Consider the following 19596-nt stretch of genomic DNA (forward strand, 5'->3'; position numbering starts at 1 on the left):
GCCCAGACTGGAGTGCAGTGGCACAACCACAGCTCAATGCACCCTTAACCTCTCAGGCTCAAGCAATCCTCCCACCTCACGGTCCTGAGCAGCTGGGACCACAGGTGCACGCTACTATTCCCAGTTAATTTTTTTTTTAATTTTTTTATTTTCTGTAGAGATGAGATCTCCCTATGTTGCCTAGGCTGGCCAAATTTCTTTTTTTTGAGATGGAGTTTTGCTCGTCGCCCAAGCAGGAGTACAGTGGCACAATCTCGGCTCACTGCAACCACTGCCTCCTGGGTTCCAGCGATTCTCCTGCCTCAGCCTCCTGAGTTAGCTGGGATTACAGGCATGCGCCACCATGCCTGGCTAGTTTTTGTTTTCTTTTTTCGAGACAGCATCTCACTCTGTTGCCCAGGCTGGAGTGCAGTGGCCCGATCTCGGCTCACCAGAACCTCCAACCTCCCAGATTCAAAGGATTCTCCTGCCTCAGTCTCCCAAGTAGCTGGGTTTACAGGCGCGTTCCACCAAGCCTGGCTAATTTTTGTGTGTGTGTCTTTGTTGTTACTTTTTTTTTTTGAGACAGAGTTTCACTCTTGTTGCTCAGGCTGGAGTACAAAGGTGTGATCTCGGCTCAATGCAACTTCTGCCTCCCAGTGTCAAGCAATTCTCTGCCTCAGCCTCCCAAGTAGCTGGGATTACACCCATGAGTCACCATGCCCCACTGATTTTGTATCTTTAGTAGAGATGGCGTTTCTCCATGCTGCTCAAGCTGGTCTTGAACTCTCAACCTCAGGTGATCCACCTGACTCGGCCTCCCAAAGTGCTGGGATTATAGGTGTGAGCCACCATGCTCGGCCTGTTTTGTTTTTGTTTTTGTTTTTTTGGTTTTTTTCTGAGACAGAGTCTCACTCTGTAGCCTAGGCTGGAGTGCAGTGGCCAGATCTTGGCTCACCGCATGCTCTAACCTCCAGGTTCAAATGATTCTCCTGCCTCAGCCTCCCGGGTAGCTGGGATTACAAGCACCCACCACCACACCCGGCTAATGATTGTATTTTCAGTAGAAACGGGGTTTCACCATGTTGGCCAGGCTGGTCTTGAACTCCTGACCTTAGCTAATCTGCCTGCCTCAGCCTCCCAAAGTGCTGGGATTACAGGCAAGAGCCACCACACCCAGCTCTAGTTTTTTATTTTTAGTAGAGATGGGGTTTTGCCATGTTGGCCAGGCTGATCTCGAACTCCTGACCTCAGGTGATCCACCCAAATTTCTTAAAACAGTGGCCTACACTGTTTCAAATCCTTATTGGCCAATGGCTTCTCATCCACACTTCCTCTCCCACTGCTACATTAAACTACTTTTGCCATAGCCCCAGTTGCAATCTATGTTACAAAATACATGATTTCCTATCCTTATCTTCTGAACCTCTGCACAGTATCACAACAAACCATTCACTGGTTCCCAAAACTATTTGCTTCCTGGGTTTCTATTTTCTCCTACTTGTCATTTTGTCTTTCTATTCCTTCTAAGTATCCTGCCTAAATGCATACTCTGCCCACCTCTTACATACTACTGCTCCCCAACCTCCCATCACTGCCCCACTGATTTCCCAGTACCCAATCTGTGAGGGTTGCCAGTATCCAGCCTCGAGTGTTCACTTTGGGCCTCTCTACCTTTCTTCCTCAGGGTTTCTCCCAAAGCCATTAAAGGGTGCTCAAACCACAAGCAAGAACAGCTCAGAAGCATAAGAGTTAAAGTTTCTTGTGGGCATCCTTGAACCAAAGGGGAGAGTTGGTAGATAAATACCCCAGCCTGAATGTTTTAGGAGGATAAGCAGGAGATACACTTTAACCAGTTCTTCGGAGGGTCCCCAGTAGGATGAGCCCCAGCTGTCCACAGCAATAATAAGCATAATAACACTTCCTTTACTGGTTTTTCTCCTCTTCTTATCTTACTCTCTTCATGCATTTCTGCTTTGTAGGATAATCTTTCAAACAAAGAACCTGCACCTAAGACTTCGACTCAAGTTATCCTTTTAGGGAACGCAAACTAAGACAAGGTCTGATAGTTTCAGCTAAAAACAGGAATTTGGATAAGTGGAGGTTTTAGAGTGGACACATATCCCATCTCCTGGTAATGCACTATGCTTCAAATCAATGAAAATATTAATCACAAAAATAAGTAATAAAATAACGCAAATGCCATTTTTCCATTTTTATGTTAGGAAATTATTTACAGGCAAATGGGAAGAAAGAAAGTCTCAAAACAAAATAAAAAATCTACTATGGATGGTGGTCCTAACAATGGCAAAACTGTATCAACAGATAACAAGAGAGGTAGATGGCAAAAACAAGTAGTAACAGAACCTTAAAGACATCTTTAACCAGGACAATAAAATTAAGTTAGTAAAATATAATTTTAACTTACAATGTATTAAGAGTAATAAGTACGGACAGGTCCACATAGAAAAGCTCTCCTTCCTACACCATCCCTTTGTACCACCTTCCCAGAAGCAAGTCAGCAGTTTCTCATTTATTCTTGCTCATAGACATGCTTATACAAACATCACTGTTAATTATTAAACTCTTTCACTAAGTTCCCAATTTTGCTTTAAGAACTAACACAGGCCGGGCGCAGTGGCTCATGCCTGTAATTCCAGCACTTTGGGAGGCCAAGGCAGGCAGATCATGAGGTCAGGAGATCGAGACCAGCCTGACCAATATGGTGAAACCCCGTCTCTACTAAAACTACAAAAAAAAAAAAAAAAAAAAACAGCTGGGCGTGGTGGCACACACCGAGGCAGGCGGACCATGAGGTCAGGAGTTTGAGACCAGCCTGACCAATATTGTGAAACCCCGTCTCTGCTAAAAATACAAAAAAAAAAAAAGAACTAACACAATATAAGCTCACCCAAAGTAACATATTTCTCAGTTCTACTACTGAATAACTGTTTTGAAATATCAAGTATCCTTACACATAAATAAGTTACCTACAATCAGATAAACAGCAAAATCAACCACATAAAATTGTCTCCAATGATTTGTGACATTTATTTCCCAAAAGACAAACATGTCTTACCTAAAGAGAACAGGGTATGGATCATCCCTCTCTGGAGGTCCAGTAATTCGTGCCATCGTTGGGAAAGACTTAACAGGAGGTTGGATCATTGTATGAGGGGCAGTTTCCATTAAATGAAAAACTTCTTCTAGGAGGTTAATAAGCCTTTCTATTTCCACTTCACTTATATTTGAGGATTCCAAAAGATCCATATCCATAGAAGCTTCCACCTCATTTTCATATTCTGGGTTTGTTCTCTCAAGTCCAGCATCTGTGTCGTGATCAGGTTCACTGTGGTTAGGAACAGATGACGTCTTCTCTGCTAAATGGTCACCAAGTTTTTTAATCTCTGACAAGATTTCATAGAAATGGCATTTTTGGAGAATAGCTGAACCAGCAGTAACAACCCTCACAGTCTGATCTAAAAGTATGAGTTCCAGAAGCTTTTGATAACCACTTTTTTCATTTTGCCTACCTCTTAAAAAAGCTTCCATTCCTTCTGTCATACTAATGACACTGTCCAAAGCTTTAAAAGCATTTAACTTAAGAGAAGATGATACATGATCAGCAAACAGAAGCTCAAATAATCCATTGATCACTCCTGCTTGTAGCAGTTCCGTAACTCCTTGAGCCCCACATTCTGCTAGTGAGGTCACTAATTTGGTCCCAGCTTTGAGCTGTCGAACATTTAAGGCAATAGGTTGGCGAAGCGCTACTTGTAAATTTAAAGCTTGCATGGTCCAGTCTACCAACTGGCCAAGGGAGTCTTGTTTTGTGTTTTTCAATTGCAAATAGCTTAACCCTTTTATTATTAAACTTGGAATTTCTTCTAAAGCTGTTACCCATTTTGCACCTCTGTCTTCTCTATACAAATCTAAGAGTTCTGTTAACTTCACTGAGGCTTCGATTGCCCCTGAATTTTCTTTATCTGGACCTTGATCCTTCATTCTACTGATTTCAATTTCAAAAGTAGTCTTGTATGGACAACTGAAGTATAAGAGTGGTACAAGCTCCCTGTCATATGGATCATATGTCATAGGAGGAACTGAAGCTAAGTCTTCAGCAGTGTATTCAACATCAAAGTTTGGATACTTAAACGTTTCACGTTCCAAGTCAGCAATTCCATCTTCATCACTGGAAATTTGTTCATAACCATCATCCCCTGAAAATTAGTATGAATAATATTTAAGTATTACATCATCTTTGTCTAACGCATAAATTCCGATTGATCAAAAAATAGTTTTAATAAAACATTAAAAATGATTTCCTCAACAAAACCAACTTCTGCCCCAACATCTTATCCACAATTTTATAACATTTTATAATTTCTAATAGAATAATTACGGACAAACTTTCTTTTTTCCTGAAAAGGGTGAGACCTGAAAACTGAACAAACATTTTAAGCAAATTCCTCTGTATCCGTTCAGTTTTACAACTAACTCTGTAACAGATACTTTTTCCTCACAGAAATAAAATTAGAAATGCCTCAAAGTAACAAAAATATCTCAGGAGGAAAGAAATTATGCTTGTCCTCTTGAGAGATTGTTTTTAAGACAAACAAAAACTGGTTATATTAAAGTTAAATAAGAACTAATATCATAAGGTTAAACCAAATATTTTCAGCAAAACCATTGTAGATTCTTTTTATAACATTAATTTCACATTCCTGAATTTTTATTTCTCTGCATTTACCTATCACACAGTTGTGTAGATCTCCATTATATTTTGATGGAAAATTTGTTAATTTAAAATATGGCTGGGCACAGTGGCTCATGCCTGTAATCCCAGCACTTTGGGAGGCCAAGGCAGGCAGATCACTTGAGGTCAGGAGTCCGAGACCAGCCTAGCCAACATGGTGAAACCCCAGTCTCTACTAAAAATACAAAAATAACCCGAGCATAGTGGCGGGCGCCTGTAAGCCCAGCTACTCGGAAGGCTGAGGGATGAATCACTTGAACCCTGGAGGTGAAGGTTGCTGTGAACCAAGATCGCACCACTGTGCTCCAGTGTGGGTCTGATGGAATGAGACTGTCTCAAAAAAAAAAAAAAAAGAAAGAAAGAAAACTGCCTGCCTAAAATTTAACTCTTTTGCCAAATACAGTAAATCTAAAAAGAATTATTTGATAATCTGGGAATGGGAAAAGCTAAAAAAAAAAGTATCCCATGATAATCTAGTTGTTACTTTGTAAAAGAGCCCCTGTGATTCTCAAATGACACTCATTTTCACTATCTGCAGAAAAAAGCCAAGCCAGATTATCTGTTATTTTGCATAAATGCTTCAACATTACATGCCATTTCTTGGGCAAATTAGGAGCCAGTTAGCTTGAATATCTTTCACTTTTTGCTTTCAAAGGAAAAATAAAGCCTAATTAAAGGACTGTATCATACTGCCACATGTACTTGTGCAACTGAGATTTTTCCCTTGAATTGTTAAGAAGATTGTAGCATTTGCTAAAATATCTAAGTGGTAGACATCTTTAGGAATTCCACCTAGCTTTACCACTCCTTACTCTGAAAACAGCCACCAAATCCCTAACCAACATGTATTTGCTACATGACCCTGTTTTCCTGGCAAAAGCTGATGCTGTCAAGGGGAAACTCATTGTAGCAAGTCAAACAGAAAACTGAGATACAGTCAGGCAGTTTAGGCTGGTTGGTTAAACAGGGGAGATTAAAGTAAACACACAAAGCAGAGGAGAGACGGAAATCTCATTTCTAGTCATGCCTTGAGGCCTAGCTACATTCTGACCCGTGGGTTTCTTGGAACCCATTTATCTTTGCTAGAAATTCTTTTGCATTTTTCAAAGCTGCATCGAGTTAGTTTCTAGTACGTAAACCCCAAAGTCCTAGCTAACATAACCCACCTTCACCTTCTTCATCCTCTTCACCTTCTTCCTCTTCATCTTCCTCTTCCTCCTCAGGGATACTGTCTACTGTATGTCGATCATCCTCATCCTCATCCTCTTCTTCCTCTACATCCACATCATCTTCATCATCATCTCCTTCTTCTTGTTGTTCCTCTTCTACTTCTCCTTCATCAGAATATTGCCCTTCCTGGGGAACAGAATTCCGATCAGGAGAAATGGGCTCAAAGTAATCTTCTCTATGAGGAGCATCCTCTTCCTTGTCACCAGACACTGAAAAATTGAGATTTGAGGAACAGATTTTTTTTATTATTATACTTTAAGTTCTAGAGTACATGTGCACAACGTGCAGGTTTGTTACATATGTATACATGTGCCATGCTAGTGTGCTGCACCCATTAACTTGTCATTTACATTAGGTATATCTCCTAATGCTATCCCTCCCTGCTCCCCCCACCCCACAACAGGCCCCAGTGTATGATGTTCCCCTTCCTGTGTCCAAGTGTTCTCACTGTTCAATTCCCACCTATGAGTGAGAACATACAGTGTTTGGTTTTTTGTTTTTGCAATAGTTTGCTGAGAATGATGGTTTCTAGCTTCATCCATGTCCCTACAAAGGACATGAACTCATCCTTTTTTATGGCTGCATAGTATTCCATGGTGTATATGAAGGTACAGATTATTTTAATGGTTTAAATGACACAAGGCAGTAAGACTGGATATGGCAACTACTTAATGATATTTTGGATGATGTAGTTTATAAACACCCCTTAAAAAAAAAAAGAATTACTCACCGTTTCAAAAATATTGAGTATACATTGTACAACTTCTACAATGAGCAATAATAAAGTATACTGTTAAGCCATTCCCTTTGTTTTTAGCTTTTACGCAGCTATACAGATTTTTATCTTTTCCAATACATACTACTTATTTTTATTTTATTTTATTGAGACAGAGTCTCACTCTGTCAGCCAGGCTGGAGTGTAGTGGCATGACCTCAGCTCACTGCAACCTCTGCCTCCTGGGCTCAAGCAATTCTCCTGCCTCAGTCTCCCGAGTAGCTGGGATTACAGGTGTGTGCCACTACACCTGGCTAATTTTTGTATTTTTAATAGAGATGGGGTTTCACCATGTTGGCCAGGCTGGTCTTGAACTCCTGACCTCAAGTAATCCACCCACCGCGGCCTCCCAAAGTGCTGGGATTACAGGTGTGAGCCACCACGCCCGGCCTATTTTTATTTTATTTTACTTTTATTTTTTTTTTTTTTATTTTTTTTTTTTTTTGAGACGGAGTCTTGCTCTGTAGCCCGGGCTGGACTGCAGTGGCCGGATCTCAGCTCACTGCAAGCTCCGCCTCCCAGGTTTACGCCATTCTCCTGCCTCAGCCTCCGGAGTAGCTGGGACTACAAACGGTCTCCGTATGTTGCCCAGGCTGGTCTCACACTCCTGGGCCCAAGAGGTCCTCCTGCCTCGGCCTTCCAAAGTGCTAGGATTACAGGCATGAGCCACCACACCCAGCCCACTACGACTGATTTTTAACTGGTACTCTTTTGTACATGTCACTACAGCAGAGTAGTAAGGTGGGAGCATTTCTTGAACCCGGGAAGTCAAGGCTGGAGTGAGCTGGGATGGCACCACTGCACTCTAGCCTGGGTCACAGAGCAAAAACCTGTCTCCAAAAAAAAAAAAAAGAAAAAACAAAAAGAAAAACACAAGGAAATACTGCACAGCATGGGGAGAGACTGCATCAAGATTTGATTACTAGCGCCTAATTTCTTTTCTTTAATCAAAAAGCACTATTAGCCAGGCACAGTGGCTTATGCCTATAATCCTAACACCTTGTGAAGCTAAGGCAGATGGATCACTTTAGCTCAGGAGTTCCAGCCTGGGCAAAATAGTGAGACCCCATCTGTACATATATTTTAAAAATTAGCAAGGCGTGGTGATGCACACCTGTAGTCCCAGCTATTAGAAGGCTAAGGTGAGAGGATCACTTAAGCCCAGGTGGCCAAGACTGCAGTGAGCCACTTACTCCAGCCTGGGCGACAGAGTGAAACAATCTCAAAACAAAAACAAAAACATACTATTAACTAGGGGGGAAAACCTTAGCACTGGTTTTATTTATACCTGGCAGAGGCACAGGATCATCTTCATCATCATCAGGTGGAGGGGGTCCTGGAGGAGTTCTTGGTCCCCTTGGCTGCGGTCTTGGAGGGCTTCCATTAAACTGATCTTCTTTCTCCCCATCAGCTAGTGTTTTATGGGAGACAGAAAAAGAACTTTCAAATTACAGATGGCCCCCAAACAACATGGCTTTGAACTGTGTTTCAAACCAGTTACATGTGATTATTTTTTTAAAGCAAACACAGATTTAAAATACGGTATTTGAGGATGTAAAATCTGCATATATATAAAGGGCTGACTTTCTGTATATGCAGGTTCCTCAGGGCCAATTTCAGGACTTGAGTATGCACAGATTTAGGTATACACAGACAGTCCTAGAACAAATCAATCCCCAAGTAGAACAAAGATAATCATGTTAAAGTATAAGGAAATGAATGGGTGAAAAAATATCTTTCATCACTTGAGATTTTCATCTTCAGAATTAACTGATAATAAACTTTTTCTTCCTGGTGTCTTAGAAATTTTGCTAATTAATCTATATTAATAACATTAGAATTTCTAACTTCCCACATACTGAAAAAATACTTTTCATCATTTGAGACTTCTATCTTAAGAATTAACTGATGATAAACTCTTCCTTCCTGGCATCTTAACAGAAATTCTGCTAATTAATCTATACTGGTAACATTAGAATTTCTGACTTCTCACATACCAAAATATAATGTACACACTCTTAGGCTTGGACATAATCCCAGAGAATGAAGATTTTATTTTCATGCAAAAAAAATATGGGAATGTTCAGCTTTATTTGTGATAGCCAAAAAATAGAGACTACCCAAATGTCCTTCAACAGGTGAGCAGTTAAATAAATTTCGGTACATCTATACTGTGTAATACCACTCAGCAATAAAAAAGAACAAACTATTCATATATAATAAGTTGAACTTCAATGAAATTATGCTGAATGAAAAAAGTAAATCTCACAAAGACACTGCACAATTCCATTGATGTAAAATGTGTAAAATAATATAACTATAGAGATGGTGAACAGACCAGTGGCTGCCAAAGGCTAGAGATGGGTGGGATGAACATGGCTATAACGGGGTAATAGGCAATCTTGGGGCAATGGTGTAGTGAAGTTTGGGGTTTTCTTTGTTTTTTTGTTTTGTTTTGTTTTGAGATGGAGTCTTGCTCTGTTGCCCAGGCTGGAGTGCAATGGCACGATCTCGGCTCACTGCAGCCTCCACCACCAGGGTTCAAGTGATTCTCCTGCCTTAGCCTCCCAAGTAGCTGGGACTACAGGCATGCACCACCACGCCCAGCAAATTTTTGTATTTTTAGCAGAGATGGGGTTTCACCATGTTGACCAGGCTGGTCTCAAACTCCTGACCTCAAGTGATCCGCCCTCCTCAGCCTCCCAAAGTGCTGGGATTACAAGCGTGAGCCATGGCACCCAGCCCAGTTAAGTATTTTGATCATGGTGTTGGTTATGCAAGGCTGTACACATGACGTAAAAATGCAGAGTTACACGTACACAAACAAGTGCATGTCTAACTAGTGAAACCTGAATAAGCTCCACAGATTGCACCAACACCAGTTTTCTGGTTTTGATATTATACTATATTTATAAAAGATGTTATCACTGGGGGAGGTTAAAGAGTGTACAGGACTTCCCTGTATATTTCTTTGCAACCTCCTGTCAATCTATAATTATCTCAAAGTAAAAAGTTAAGGGGCCAGGTGTGGTGGCTCACACCTATCAACCCAGCACTTTGAAGGGCTGCATTGGAAGGATCACTCGAGGCTAGGTGTTTGAGACCAACTTGGGCAACATAGTGAGACCTGATCTCTACAAAAAAATGAATTGGGACAGAGGGTGGCACACGTCTGTAGTCCTAGCTACTCCACAGGGTGGGGTGGAAGGACTGCTTGAGTCCAACATTACGAGGTTATATTGAGCTATGATCAGGCCACTGCACTCCAGCCTGGAAGACAGAACAAAATCCTGTCTCTAAAAACAAAAAAATTAAATTAAAAAAAATTCTAAATAAAAAGTTAAAAACACATGTATATATGTACTTAAGTGTCAATTTTAAAACAAATCAGTAAATTGAACAAATTTTTAGAGTAACCACTACATACGTCAGACACTATGATAAGACTGAAAACACAAATATATGTAAAACATACTTTCTATCCACAAGGAGCTCACGGTTCGGTAAAAAAAAAAAAAAAAAAAAGATATAAGTACAGTGTACGACCACCATCAGAAAAAAAAGAGCTGACACCACATTACTATATCAGGATTCAGAAAAACAAAGGTCATTTATAGTCACAAAAATGCTAATTATAAAGCAAAATATTATTCCTTAGTGACTTTAATTACAATTTCAAAATGCATTCTTGAAACTCCTTTTATTTATTCATTTTGTGTGTGGGTTTTAGTTTTTGTTTTTGAGACAGGGATTTGCTGTGTTGCCTAGGCTGGAGTACAGTGGCACAATCATGACTCATTGCAGTCTCAATTTTCCAGGCTCAAGGGATCCTCCCACCTCAGCCTCCAGAGTAGCTGGACCACAGGCACATGCCATCATGCCCAGCTAATTCTTTCTTTTGTTTTTTTTGATAGGGGCAGGTTCTCCCTATGTTGCCCAGGCTGGTCTCACACTCCTATAGGTTCAAGCAATCCTTCCATCTCAGCCTCCCAAAGTGTAACGATTACAAGCATAAGCCACCATGCCCAGCCTATTTATTTATTTCTACAGATGGGAGTCTCACTATGTTGCCCAGAATGGACTCGAACTCCTGGGCTCAACTGATCCTTTTGCCTCAGCCTCTTGAGTAGCTGGGACCACAGATGCATACCACTGCAGCTGGCTATGAATCTCATTGTGTCAACTGTTTTTTTTTAAAATAGACATAGGGTCTCGCCATATTGGCCAGGCTGGTCTTGAATTCCTGACCCCAAGCAATCCTCCCACTTCAGCCTCCCAAAGTGCTAGGATTATAGCCATGAGCCACTGCACCCAGCCTTGTGGTCAACTTCTCACAGTGATTAACACTGGAGTGAGAAGAGATTCTAAGAAACGTGAGTCCAGCTGCCTACCTTCTGAAAGAAAGCCACTGAAGTTCTTATTTTTCTTGTTTCCAGTTAAGGAGCAAAAGGTTCTCAAAAGAGGAAGAAATCTACATTAGTTAAGATGTATATACCTAATCAAATTTTATATGCACTCTTGAAAAAAAAATGTCATTTATATAAGTACTCCGGGAATACACAAACTCCCTGCCTATTTTTCAATTCATTTACAAATAATTTTAATAGTAAACCATGAATAGTCACTGGATTGCATTGTCATTAAGATATTTTAAATGGGAAAAAATTCCCTTGGGTCAGTTTTAAAAGCTCTCTAGGAAAACAGAGGAAGAAAATAAAATGTCACCACTTCAACATAAAAAAGAAACTCTTATAGACAAGAATGGGAGACTAACAGATAGCTATCTTGTCAAGTCTTAAGCAAGGTTCAAAAGGTGAAAGAGGTGTGCTTGCTCACTCTCTCCCACCAGTCCCTCACTTTCCCTCCCCTTCTCTCTCTTGCCTCCTCTTCTTTCCTTCTCTTCCTCCTATCACCCCCTCTTCCTCCCTCTCTCCCTCTCTGCCCCTCTGCTTCTCCCTCTCACCTCCTCTCTCCCTCTCTCCCCACTTTTCCCCTCTCTTCTTCCTCTCTCCCTCTCAAAAAATAAAACAAAACAAGAACAAAAGGTAGAAAAGCACTCTTCGAATCATTTTTTTTTTTTACACCACGGATATAAGTTTCACTTGCAAAAGCAAATTTAAAATTCTCACCATGTTTTGGATTCCTTTTCAAACTTGGTTGTGGCTGGGGAGGTGGTGGAGGTGGAGGTGGTGGTGGTGGAGAGTCTCTGTCATGGCTTATCACTCTATCCACTGATCCATATATTGCCAGTGTCAGACAGTTATACCAGCCTCTTAGCACCAGACCATCAGTATTCACCTGATTTTTAGGGAGGGAAAAAAAAAAATCTTTCAAAGTCATGTTTTAAAATGCTAGAAGTTAGCTGATATCAAATTAGATTGTGGTTCAACTAAAGTCTTTAAAAGTATGCTGAAAATGCAAAGTCAACACAAAGTGAAATTCACCCAGGCACAGCTTTTAATGTGACTCTCCAGAGTTACTATAACTACACCCACACCTGTCCTAAGATTGTATCTCCCAGTCCAATGCTTTACGTCAACCTTGTTCAAAAGTATAACCAGACTCCAATCCAGGAGAAAAGAAATAAGAATAAAATTAAGTAGGAGTTATTGCTAATTAATAAATTAAACCCCAATAGGTACAGGGGTGGTAGAAGGGACCAAAAGCACAAATGATGCTCAGTCTCAAGAATAATAAAGTCCATAAAACTGCACAGCATTCTTCTCATAAGCCAAATTCATACATGCAGGTATATTTTATGTACCCACATTGTACATTAAAAAGTAAGTGAACTGGCCAGGTGCAGTGGCTCACGCCTGTAATCTCAGCACTTTGGGAGGCTGAGATGGGTGGATCACAAGGTCAGGAGTTGAAGACCAGCCTGACCAAGATGGCGAAACCCCGTGCCTACTAAAATTACAAAAATTAGCCGGGCGTGGTGGCGGGCACTTGTAATCCCAGATAATCAGGAGGCTGAGGCAGAGAATTGCTTGAACCCAGAAGGTGGAGGTTGCAGTGAGCCAAGATCACACCACTGCACACTCTAGCCTGGGCAACAGAGCAAGACTCGGTCTCAAAAAAAAAAAAAAAAGTAAGGGAACCCAGAGGCATTATACAAATGGTTTTTGCAAACAAACTTTCTCCTAAAAAGATTAAAGACTTTTGCCAATGCCATTAACCTTCAATATTTCCCTATAAGATAAAAATAACTTTATGCTTTTTAGAGTTTACCTACATTAATAGCTAGATCTTCATAATTAAGAGAGCAGATATTGTCATTCCCTTTCAGGAAATAAGAAAACCAGAGCATGTGAAGAAGAGCCTGCAATAGAAACCAAAGGCCCTGACTTCAGAATTCTGTTTCCACCCCACCATGTTGGATAAACATGAAGTTATAAGTGTTACCAGGGCCCCTTCTGGAGGCACAATAAGGAAAAAAAGAAATTAATATTTCTTTGTTAGACTATACAGGGAAACTGTGGACCAGAAGAAGGTTTCAAAGACCGGCCAAGGATTGACAGACTGAACAGAAATCCCACTGGAGGCCGGGCGTGGTGGCTCAAGCCTGTAATCCCAGCACTTTGGGAGGCCGAGACGGGCGGATCACGAGGTCAGGAGATGAGACCATCCTGGCGAACACCGTGAAACCCCGTCTCTACTAAAAAATATAAAAAACTAGCCGGGCGAGGTGGCAGACGCCTGCAGTCCCAGCTACTCGGGAGGCTGAGGCAGGAGAATGGCGTAAACCCGGGAGGCGGAGCTTGCAGTGAGCCGAGATCCGGCCACTGCACTCCAGCCTCGGCCACAGAGCGAGACTCCGTCTCAAAAAAAAAAAAAAAAAAGAAATCCCACTGGAAGGAAGATAAACAGATAACAAAGACAATTTGCAGTCTAAACAGGATACAAATGATATAATACCCATCCCCCCCAAAACCAAACAGCAAGCTGAGTAGCACCATACCAGGTCATAATTATGTTTGCATTTCAAATCTGCCACTAAATGCTTCCAGCATGGCATCTGGCATATCAAGAAAAAAGGCATACATTTTATAGGAAAGGAAAAATATGAAATACGTACTTTTAAAAGAAACTTTAATTAAGGCACAGTAGTGTCTAATAACAATTTGCCTGCCTGTCATCTTCTGAACTTGCCTATCTAAATGAAAGATGGTAAAGCACAAATGCTGGCCTCTTCTTGACTCGAAAGAGGAAGAAAGAGCTTTATAGGTAAAAAAAAAATTACGATGTCTTTACTGCATTATAAAATAGTGTCTAGATGCTAGAAGAATCAGATAAGAGATGACATTCTGCAACACTGATTTATATGGATCAAAAACTTTAAATGGAGTTGAGAGCAAATAGTAATGACAAGTTGAAAACTGACTTCCATAATTACCTTTGAGTTAGGTCTAAAGATGATGGAAGTATTCTCATCATATTCCAGGCTGTCAAGAGAGTAGAAATAAATATGTAGGCTCAAACACTGAACATCACAGTTTACGAAGATGTCTTTCTAGATTCAAATATTTTAATATAATCAAATGCTAGATTTTTGTTTTGATTCAATAAACCAAAGTTTGAGTTTAATGTACTACCCCCCAAAATGTGATAAAGAAAAAAATAAATCAATCCCAGATTCTGAATTAATTGCTTTGGGGTTAGTATGGACATCAGTAAATTTTTAAAAGCACACCAGGTAATTCTAATGTACAGCCAGAGTAAAGAACCACTTTGCATTACAGTCATACAAAAATGTAGACTACAACCAAAATTTAAGAAAAGCACCTGTTTTTATTAAGTAGGTACTGACATAAAAACACCCCCAAATACTAAAAATTACCTGCTTCAAATTATCTAAGGTTTCCCTTCACTTACAAAAAGAGTTAAATTATTAACATAATTTAATAATAAATGAGAAGGATCAATAACAGAATGAGTGATGTCTAAGAAACTGTTAATTCCTGACAGGAATAGACATTTTCTCATTTTTAAGCTGCCTTTAATTTTTTTTTATTTTATGAGTTCTAAGTAAACCCATTTGTTTGCAGACATCATAACAACAGGTTTAATAATACCTAACCTGAAAAAAACTACGTAGCATGTACTAAATAATCAAAAAAGGGGCTATCTACTTACAAAAGTTTCATTTTATAAAATGTGGCTATGGAATTATAAATTGCACAGTAGTGTGATGTGAAAGACACATATAAAATATTAGCTCTCAATGTGTCTATATTAGAATCGAAAATATTTTCCAAATTAGAAGGTTACTATCATGTGTGAAAGTATCATGTATATAAGAAAGGCATGCATGAGTAACAAGTTAACAAACAATGTCTGTTTCACACATTTAAATTTTTACTTTATAAACTCAACATCTCCTTAGGAGTTCGACATTTCTTTACTACAGCCTTGACACAATTAAACCCTGTGTTCTTGGGTCTACCAGCAGATATATCCTTTTCTTCTATCTAAAGAATCAATTAAAAGGTGTTGCTTACTAACTCATGAGTTCCGGTGAAATTACCTAGCAGGTACATACCTTCCCAACCTATCGAAAACAGGGGCACTTGGTTTGCTTACATTGTTGAAGAATAAGTCTAATTGAAATGTATGCGGAGATGTCTCTCTGTGAATAAAACAAAGTTGAAATATCAGCCTTTGTAACAAACACTTCCTAAATTAAAACAAATAACACAGTAAGTACAAAGTTAACAGCAATTCTAGAATTAGAATATGATATTCCTAAGATTTAAATAACAAAAATATAGTTAACTATGATATTGTATGTAATTTTATTTACATCCAATCTCAAGTAGCCAACAGCTCCTTTTAAGTATTATTGAATATCAAATTTTAATCAAGTATATTTTGCATGCTATCACTATTCCTTTTTTTTTTTGAGACGGAGTTACAGTGTTTCGCTCTTGTTACCCAAGCTGCAGTGCAATGGCAGGCACGATTTCACGATCTCCATCTCCGCTCATGGCAACCTCTGCTCCTGGGTTCAAGCAATTCTCCTGCCTCAGCTTCCTGAGCAGCTGGGATTATAGGCACGCACCACCACACCCAGCTGATTTTTTTGTACTTTTAGTAGAGATGGGGTTTCACCATGTTAGCCAGGCTGGTCTCAAATTCCTGACCTCAGGTGACTCACCCGCCTCGGCCTCCCAAAGTGCTGGGATTATAGGCGTGAGCCACTGTGTCTGGCCTCCCCTTCCTTTTAGAGACAGTCTTGCTTTCTTGCCAGGCTGGAGTGCAGTGGTGTGACTATAGCTCACTGTAACCTCCAGCTCCCAGACTCAAACAATCCTCCTGCTTCAGCCTCCCAAGTAGCTGGGACTACAGGTATATGCCACTACACTGGTCTAATTTTTTTTTTTTTTAAGTAGAGACAAGGTATTACTATGTTGCCCAGGCTGGTCTCGAATCAAGCTCCTAAACTCAAGTGATCCTCCCACATCAGCCTCCCAAAGTGCTGGGATTCAGGCATAAGCTGCTGCACCATGCCTGTGACCTTTCATTATCAAAAGAATCAGGGATTAGCTAACTTCAAGTTGTATAATTACAATTTCAACTTAATCCACATTAATACAAGACTATAATAGTAATGTTAGCATCAGAGCCCTAAGTTGTGACTTAAAGCCAACTGATATTTGTACAGCAGCAATTTACAAAAATATTTCAGGGTTTCTAAAAATAGATTATTTGGTTAATATCAGAGCTTATTTAATTTGCACTAGACTAAAATCTTGCTACCCTTTATGTAAAAGATATTATACCATAGCACCCTTGGTTGAAATTCCTCAAATTCAACTAAAATCTTGACTTTGAATACCATATGCTTTATTCTTGTTCACTTATATAAAAATCCAAATGTTAATAACTATAATGTCTAGAATACCATCAAAGAGTTTCCTGTATGCACTTCTGGTAGAAGCACAAACAGGCATAATCGTTCTGAAAAGCAACGTGGCAATAAAATTCAGTAGACTAAGAAAATGTTGACATCAAGCTACTATTTGAAAGTATCCCACAAATTTCATGTACTGGAAATTTAATCCCCAATGCAACAGTGTTGGGAGGCAAGCCTAACAAGAGGCGACTAGGTCATGAGGACTCTGCCCTCATGAATGAATGAATGCTGTTATCTGGGGAGTGGATTAGTTACTGTGACAGTATGCTTGTTAACAAAACAAGTGCTGCTCCCTTTTGCTCTCTTGGGCTCTCTGGCTCTTGCCTTCCACCATGAGATGAAGGTGCAAGAATGTTCTTGCCAGATTGCTGGCACCTTGATACTGGCCTTCCCAGTCTCCAGAACTTTGAGATAAAAATTTCTTTATAAATTATCCAGTCTGTGGTAGTCTGTTAAAGTAATACAAAATGGACAAAGACACACCACTTGATGTACTTTTTTCTAGAAAGTGTTTCTACAGAAAACCTTGATATTTGAACAGATTTTTTTTAAGAGGATATTCATCATACTATTACTTGTAATTTGAAAACTAAAAACCATCTAATGGTCCCCACATAGGAGACTAATCAAATATATTTATAGTATAGTCATTCATTAGACTATGTAGCTATTAGAAATCATAAAATCAAATAATAGTTAATGATGTAAAAGTACTCCTGATATATTATAAATGAAATAAAGGAATACATAAAACACTAAAAAGTAACAGCAAAATAACAACATACATTTGCCTTACCCAAATTCAATCACAAGCGCCCAACAACTCTAGTCTCTTCCTCTTACCCTTCTTTACTACTTTTTCTTTTCTTTCTTTCTTTTTTTTTTTTTTTTGAGAGGATTCTTGCTCTTGTCACCTAGGCTGGGGTGCAGTGGTGCGATCTCAGATCACCACAACCTCCGCCTCTCAGGTTCAAGCGCTCCTCCTACCTCAGCAACCCAAGTAGCTGAGACTACAGACACTGCCTTCAGGTCTGGCTGATTTTTGTATTTTTAATAGAGATGGGGTTTTACCATGTTGCCCAGGTTGGTCTCGAACTCCTGACCTCAGCTGATCCACCCACCTCACCCTCCCAAAGTGCTGGGATTACAGGCATGAGCCACTGCACCTGATCCCCTCTTGGCCCTTCTTTAAACTAGACCCTGGGCTTCAGTATCTCCAGAAAAGGAAAAAGAGCTAAAATACAAACTCTTTCTTTACTTTTGAGACCCCAAAGGCTCAGGTCCTGGTCACTGAAAAACGATTTAAAGAATCAAAGGAAATCTGACTGCATTAGACAGTCATCTTACAACTCGGCGACTCTAAAAAACCTAACCTCATGTAAGGTATCATATTTGCAAAAAGTAATAATAAAATAGATATACAAGCATACATATATATATATATATGTATGAACACACACACACACAAAAACACACATTAAAAATATACATCAAATGTTAAGATGCTCTTGGAATAGAGGAATTAAAATTATTATTATTATTACTTTTTTTTTTTTTTTGAAACAGTCTTGCTTTGTCACCCAAGCTGGAGGGCAATGGCACAATCCCAGCTCACTGCAACTTTGAACTCCTGGGTTCAAGCAATCCTCCCACCTCAGCCTCCCAAGTAGTGAGGACTACAGGCATGAGCCACCACGCCCAACTAATTTTTAAATTTTTTGTAGAGATGGGGTCTCCAAACTCTTGGTCTCAAGTGATCCCCCTGCCTCGGCCTCCCAAAGTGCTGGGATTAGCGGCCTGAGCCACCCACCCTACCAGAATAAAAAGATTAAAGGGATTTTAATTTTATCTAAGCATTTCTAAATTTTATAATGAGAAAAAACACTATTATAAAGTATGCCCACAAATATTACTTGATCTCTAACACTGCTTTCAACTTTCAGATTCTGGTCTTCCTGGCTCTTTTTTCTTTCTTTTTTTTAAGATGGAGTCTTGCTCTGTTGCCCAGACTGGAGTGCAGTGTTGCGATCTCAGATCACTACAACCTCCACCCCCCAGGTTCTGACGATTCTCCTATCTCAGCCTCCTGAGTAGCTGGGATTACAGGTGCGCACCAGCATAGCTGGCTAATTTTTGTATTTTTAGTAGAGACATGGTTTCACCATGTTGACTAGGCTGGTCTCAAACTAGTGACCTCAAATGATCTACCTGCCTCAGCCTCCCATAATGCTAAGATTACAGGCATAAGCCACCATGCCCGGGCCTCACTCTTACATTTGTTTTATTGCATTAATACTTTATTTTACTGTTCCATAGCATACTATTCATGTATAAATTTGTTTCTGATACTTTATGTTTAGAGTTATTACAACAGGAAAAGCCACACATCTCCAGCTAAGAAAAAGGAAGAGGATTAGGATAACAGAAAATGAAACAAATAATCCTACCAATGGCAGCTAATTGCTGAAATCCAACTTGTCTGCTATGGTAGCCAGCCCCTAAGATGGCCCCAATGACACTTGCTTCCTGGTATTCACACCCTATGTGGTAGGGTATACACCCTATGTAGGCCCCTCCCACACTGTAGCAGCAGAATATGTAACCTACAGAATATAGTAAAGATGATAATACGTCACCTTCTGATATTAAGTTATAAAACACACTGCCTGTGGCTTCTTTCTTGGGCATGCTCTCTCACTCTTAGATCACTCACTCTGGAAGAAGCCACGTCATGACATGAACAAGCCCATGGAGAGGATCTCCTGGCAAAGAAGTGAAGCCTCCTGCCAGCAGCCCCATGAGTGAGCTACCAAGCAAATTCTTCAGCCCCAGTCTATATCTTGACTACAATTTCACAAAAGAACCTGAGCCAGCTAAGCAACTCCCAGAATCCTGACCCTCAGAAACAATGTGAGATAATAAATGTGAAGTTTTAAGCTG

At 39.9% G+C, this 19596-nt stretch overlaps 1 protein-coding gene across 1 annotated transcript in view; it reads right to left on the minus strand.

Moving 5' to 3' along the window:
* Nucleotides 1-19596, minus strand: part of VIRMA (vir like m6A methyltransferase associated) — a 64461-nt gene that overhangs the window by 34380 nt on the left and 10485 nt on the right. The window contains exons 3-8 of the mRNA XM_008001112.3: nucleotides 15283-15369; nucleotides 14137-14185; nucleotides 11870-12038; nucleotides 8029-8151; nucleotides 5902-6174; nucleotides 3059-4199 (exon numbers count right to left, since the gene is read on the minus strand). Coding sequence (XP_007999303.2) covers nucleotides 3059-4199; nucleotides 5902-6174; nucleotides 8029-8151; nucleotides 11870-12038; nucleotides 14137-14185; nucleotides 15283-15369 — 1842 coding nt within the window. The remainder of the gene's footprint in view (nucleotides 1-3058; nucleotides 4200-5901; nucleotides 6175-8028; nucleotides 8152-11869; nucleotides 12039-14136; nucleotides 14186-15282; nucleotides 15370-19596) is intronic.

This window comes from Chlorocebus sabaeus, chromosome 8 (genome assembly GCF_047675955.1).
Source record: "Chlorocebus sabaeus isolate Y175 chromosome 8, mChlSab1.0.hap1, whole genome shotgun sequence".
Classification (NCBI taxonomy): Eukaryota; Metazoa; Chordata; class Mammalia; order Primates; family Cercopithecidae; genus Chlorocebus; species Chlorocebus sabaeus.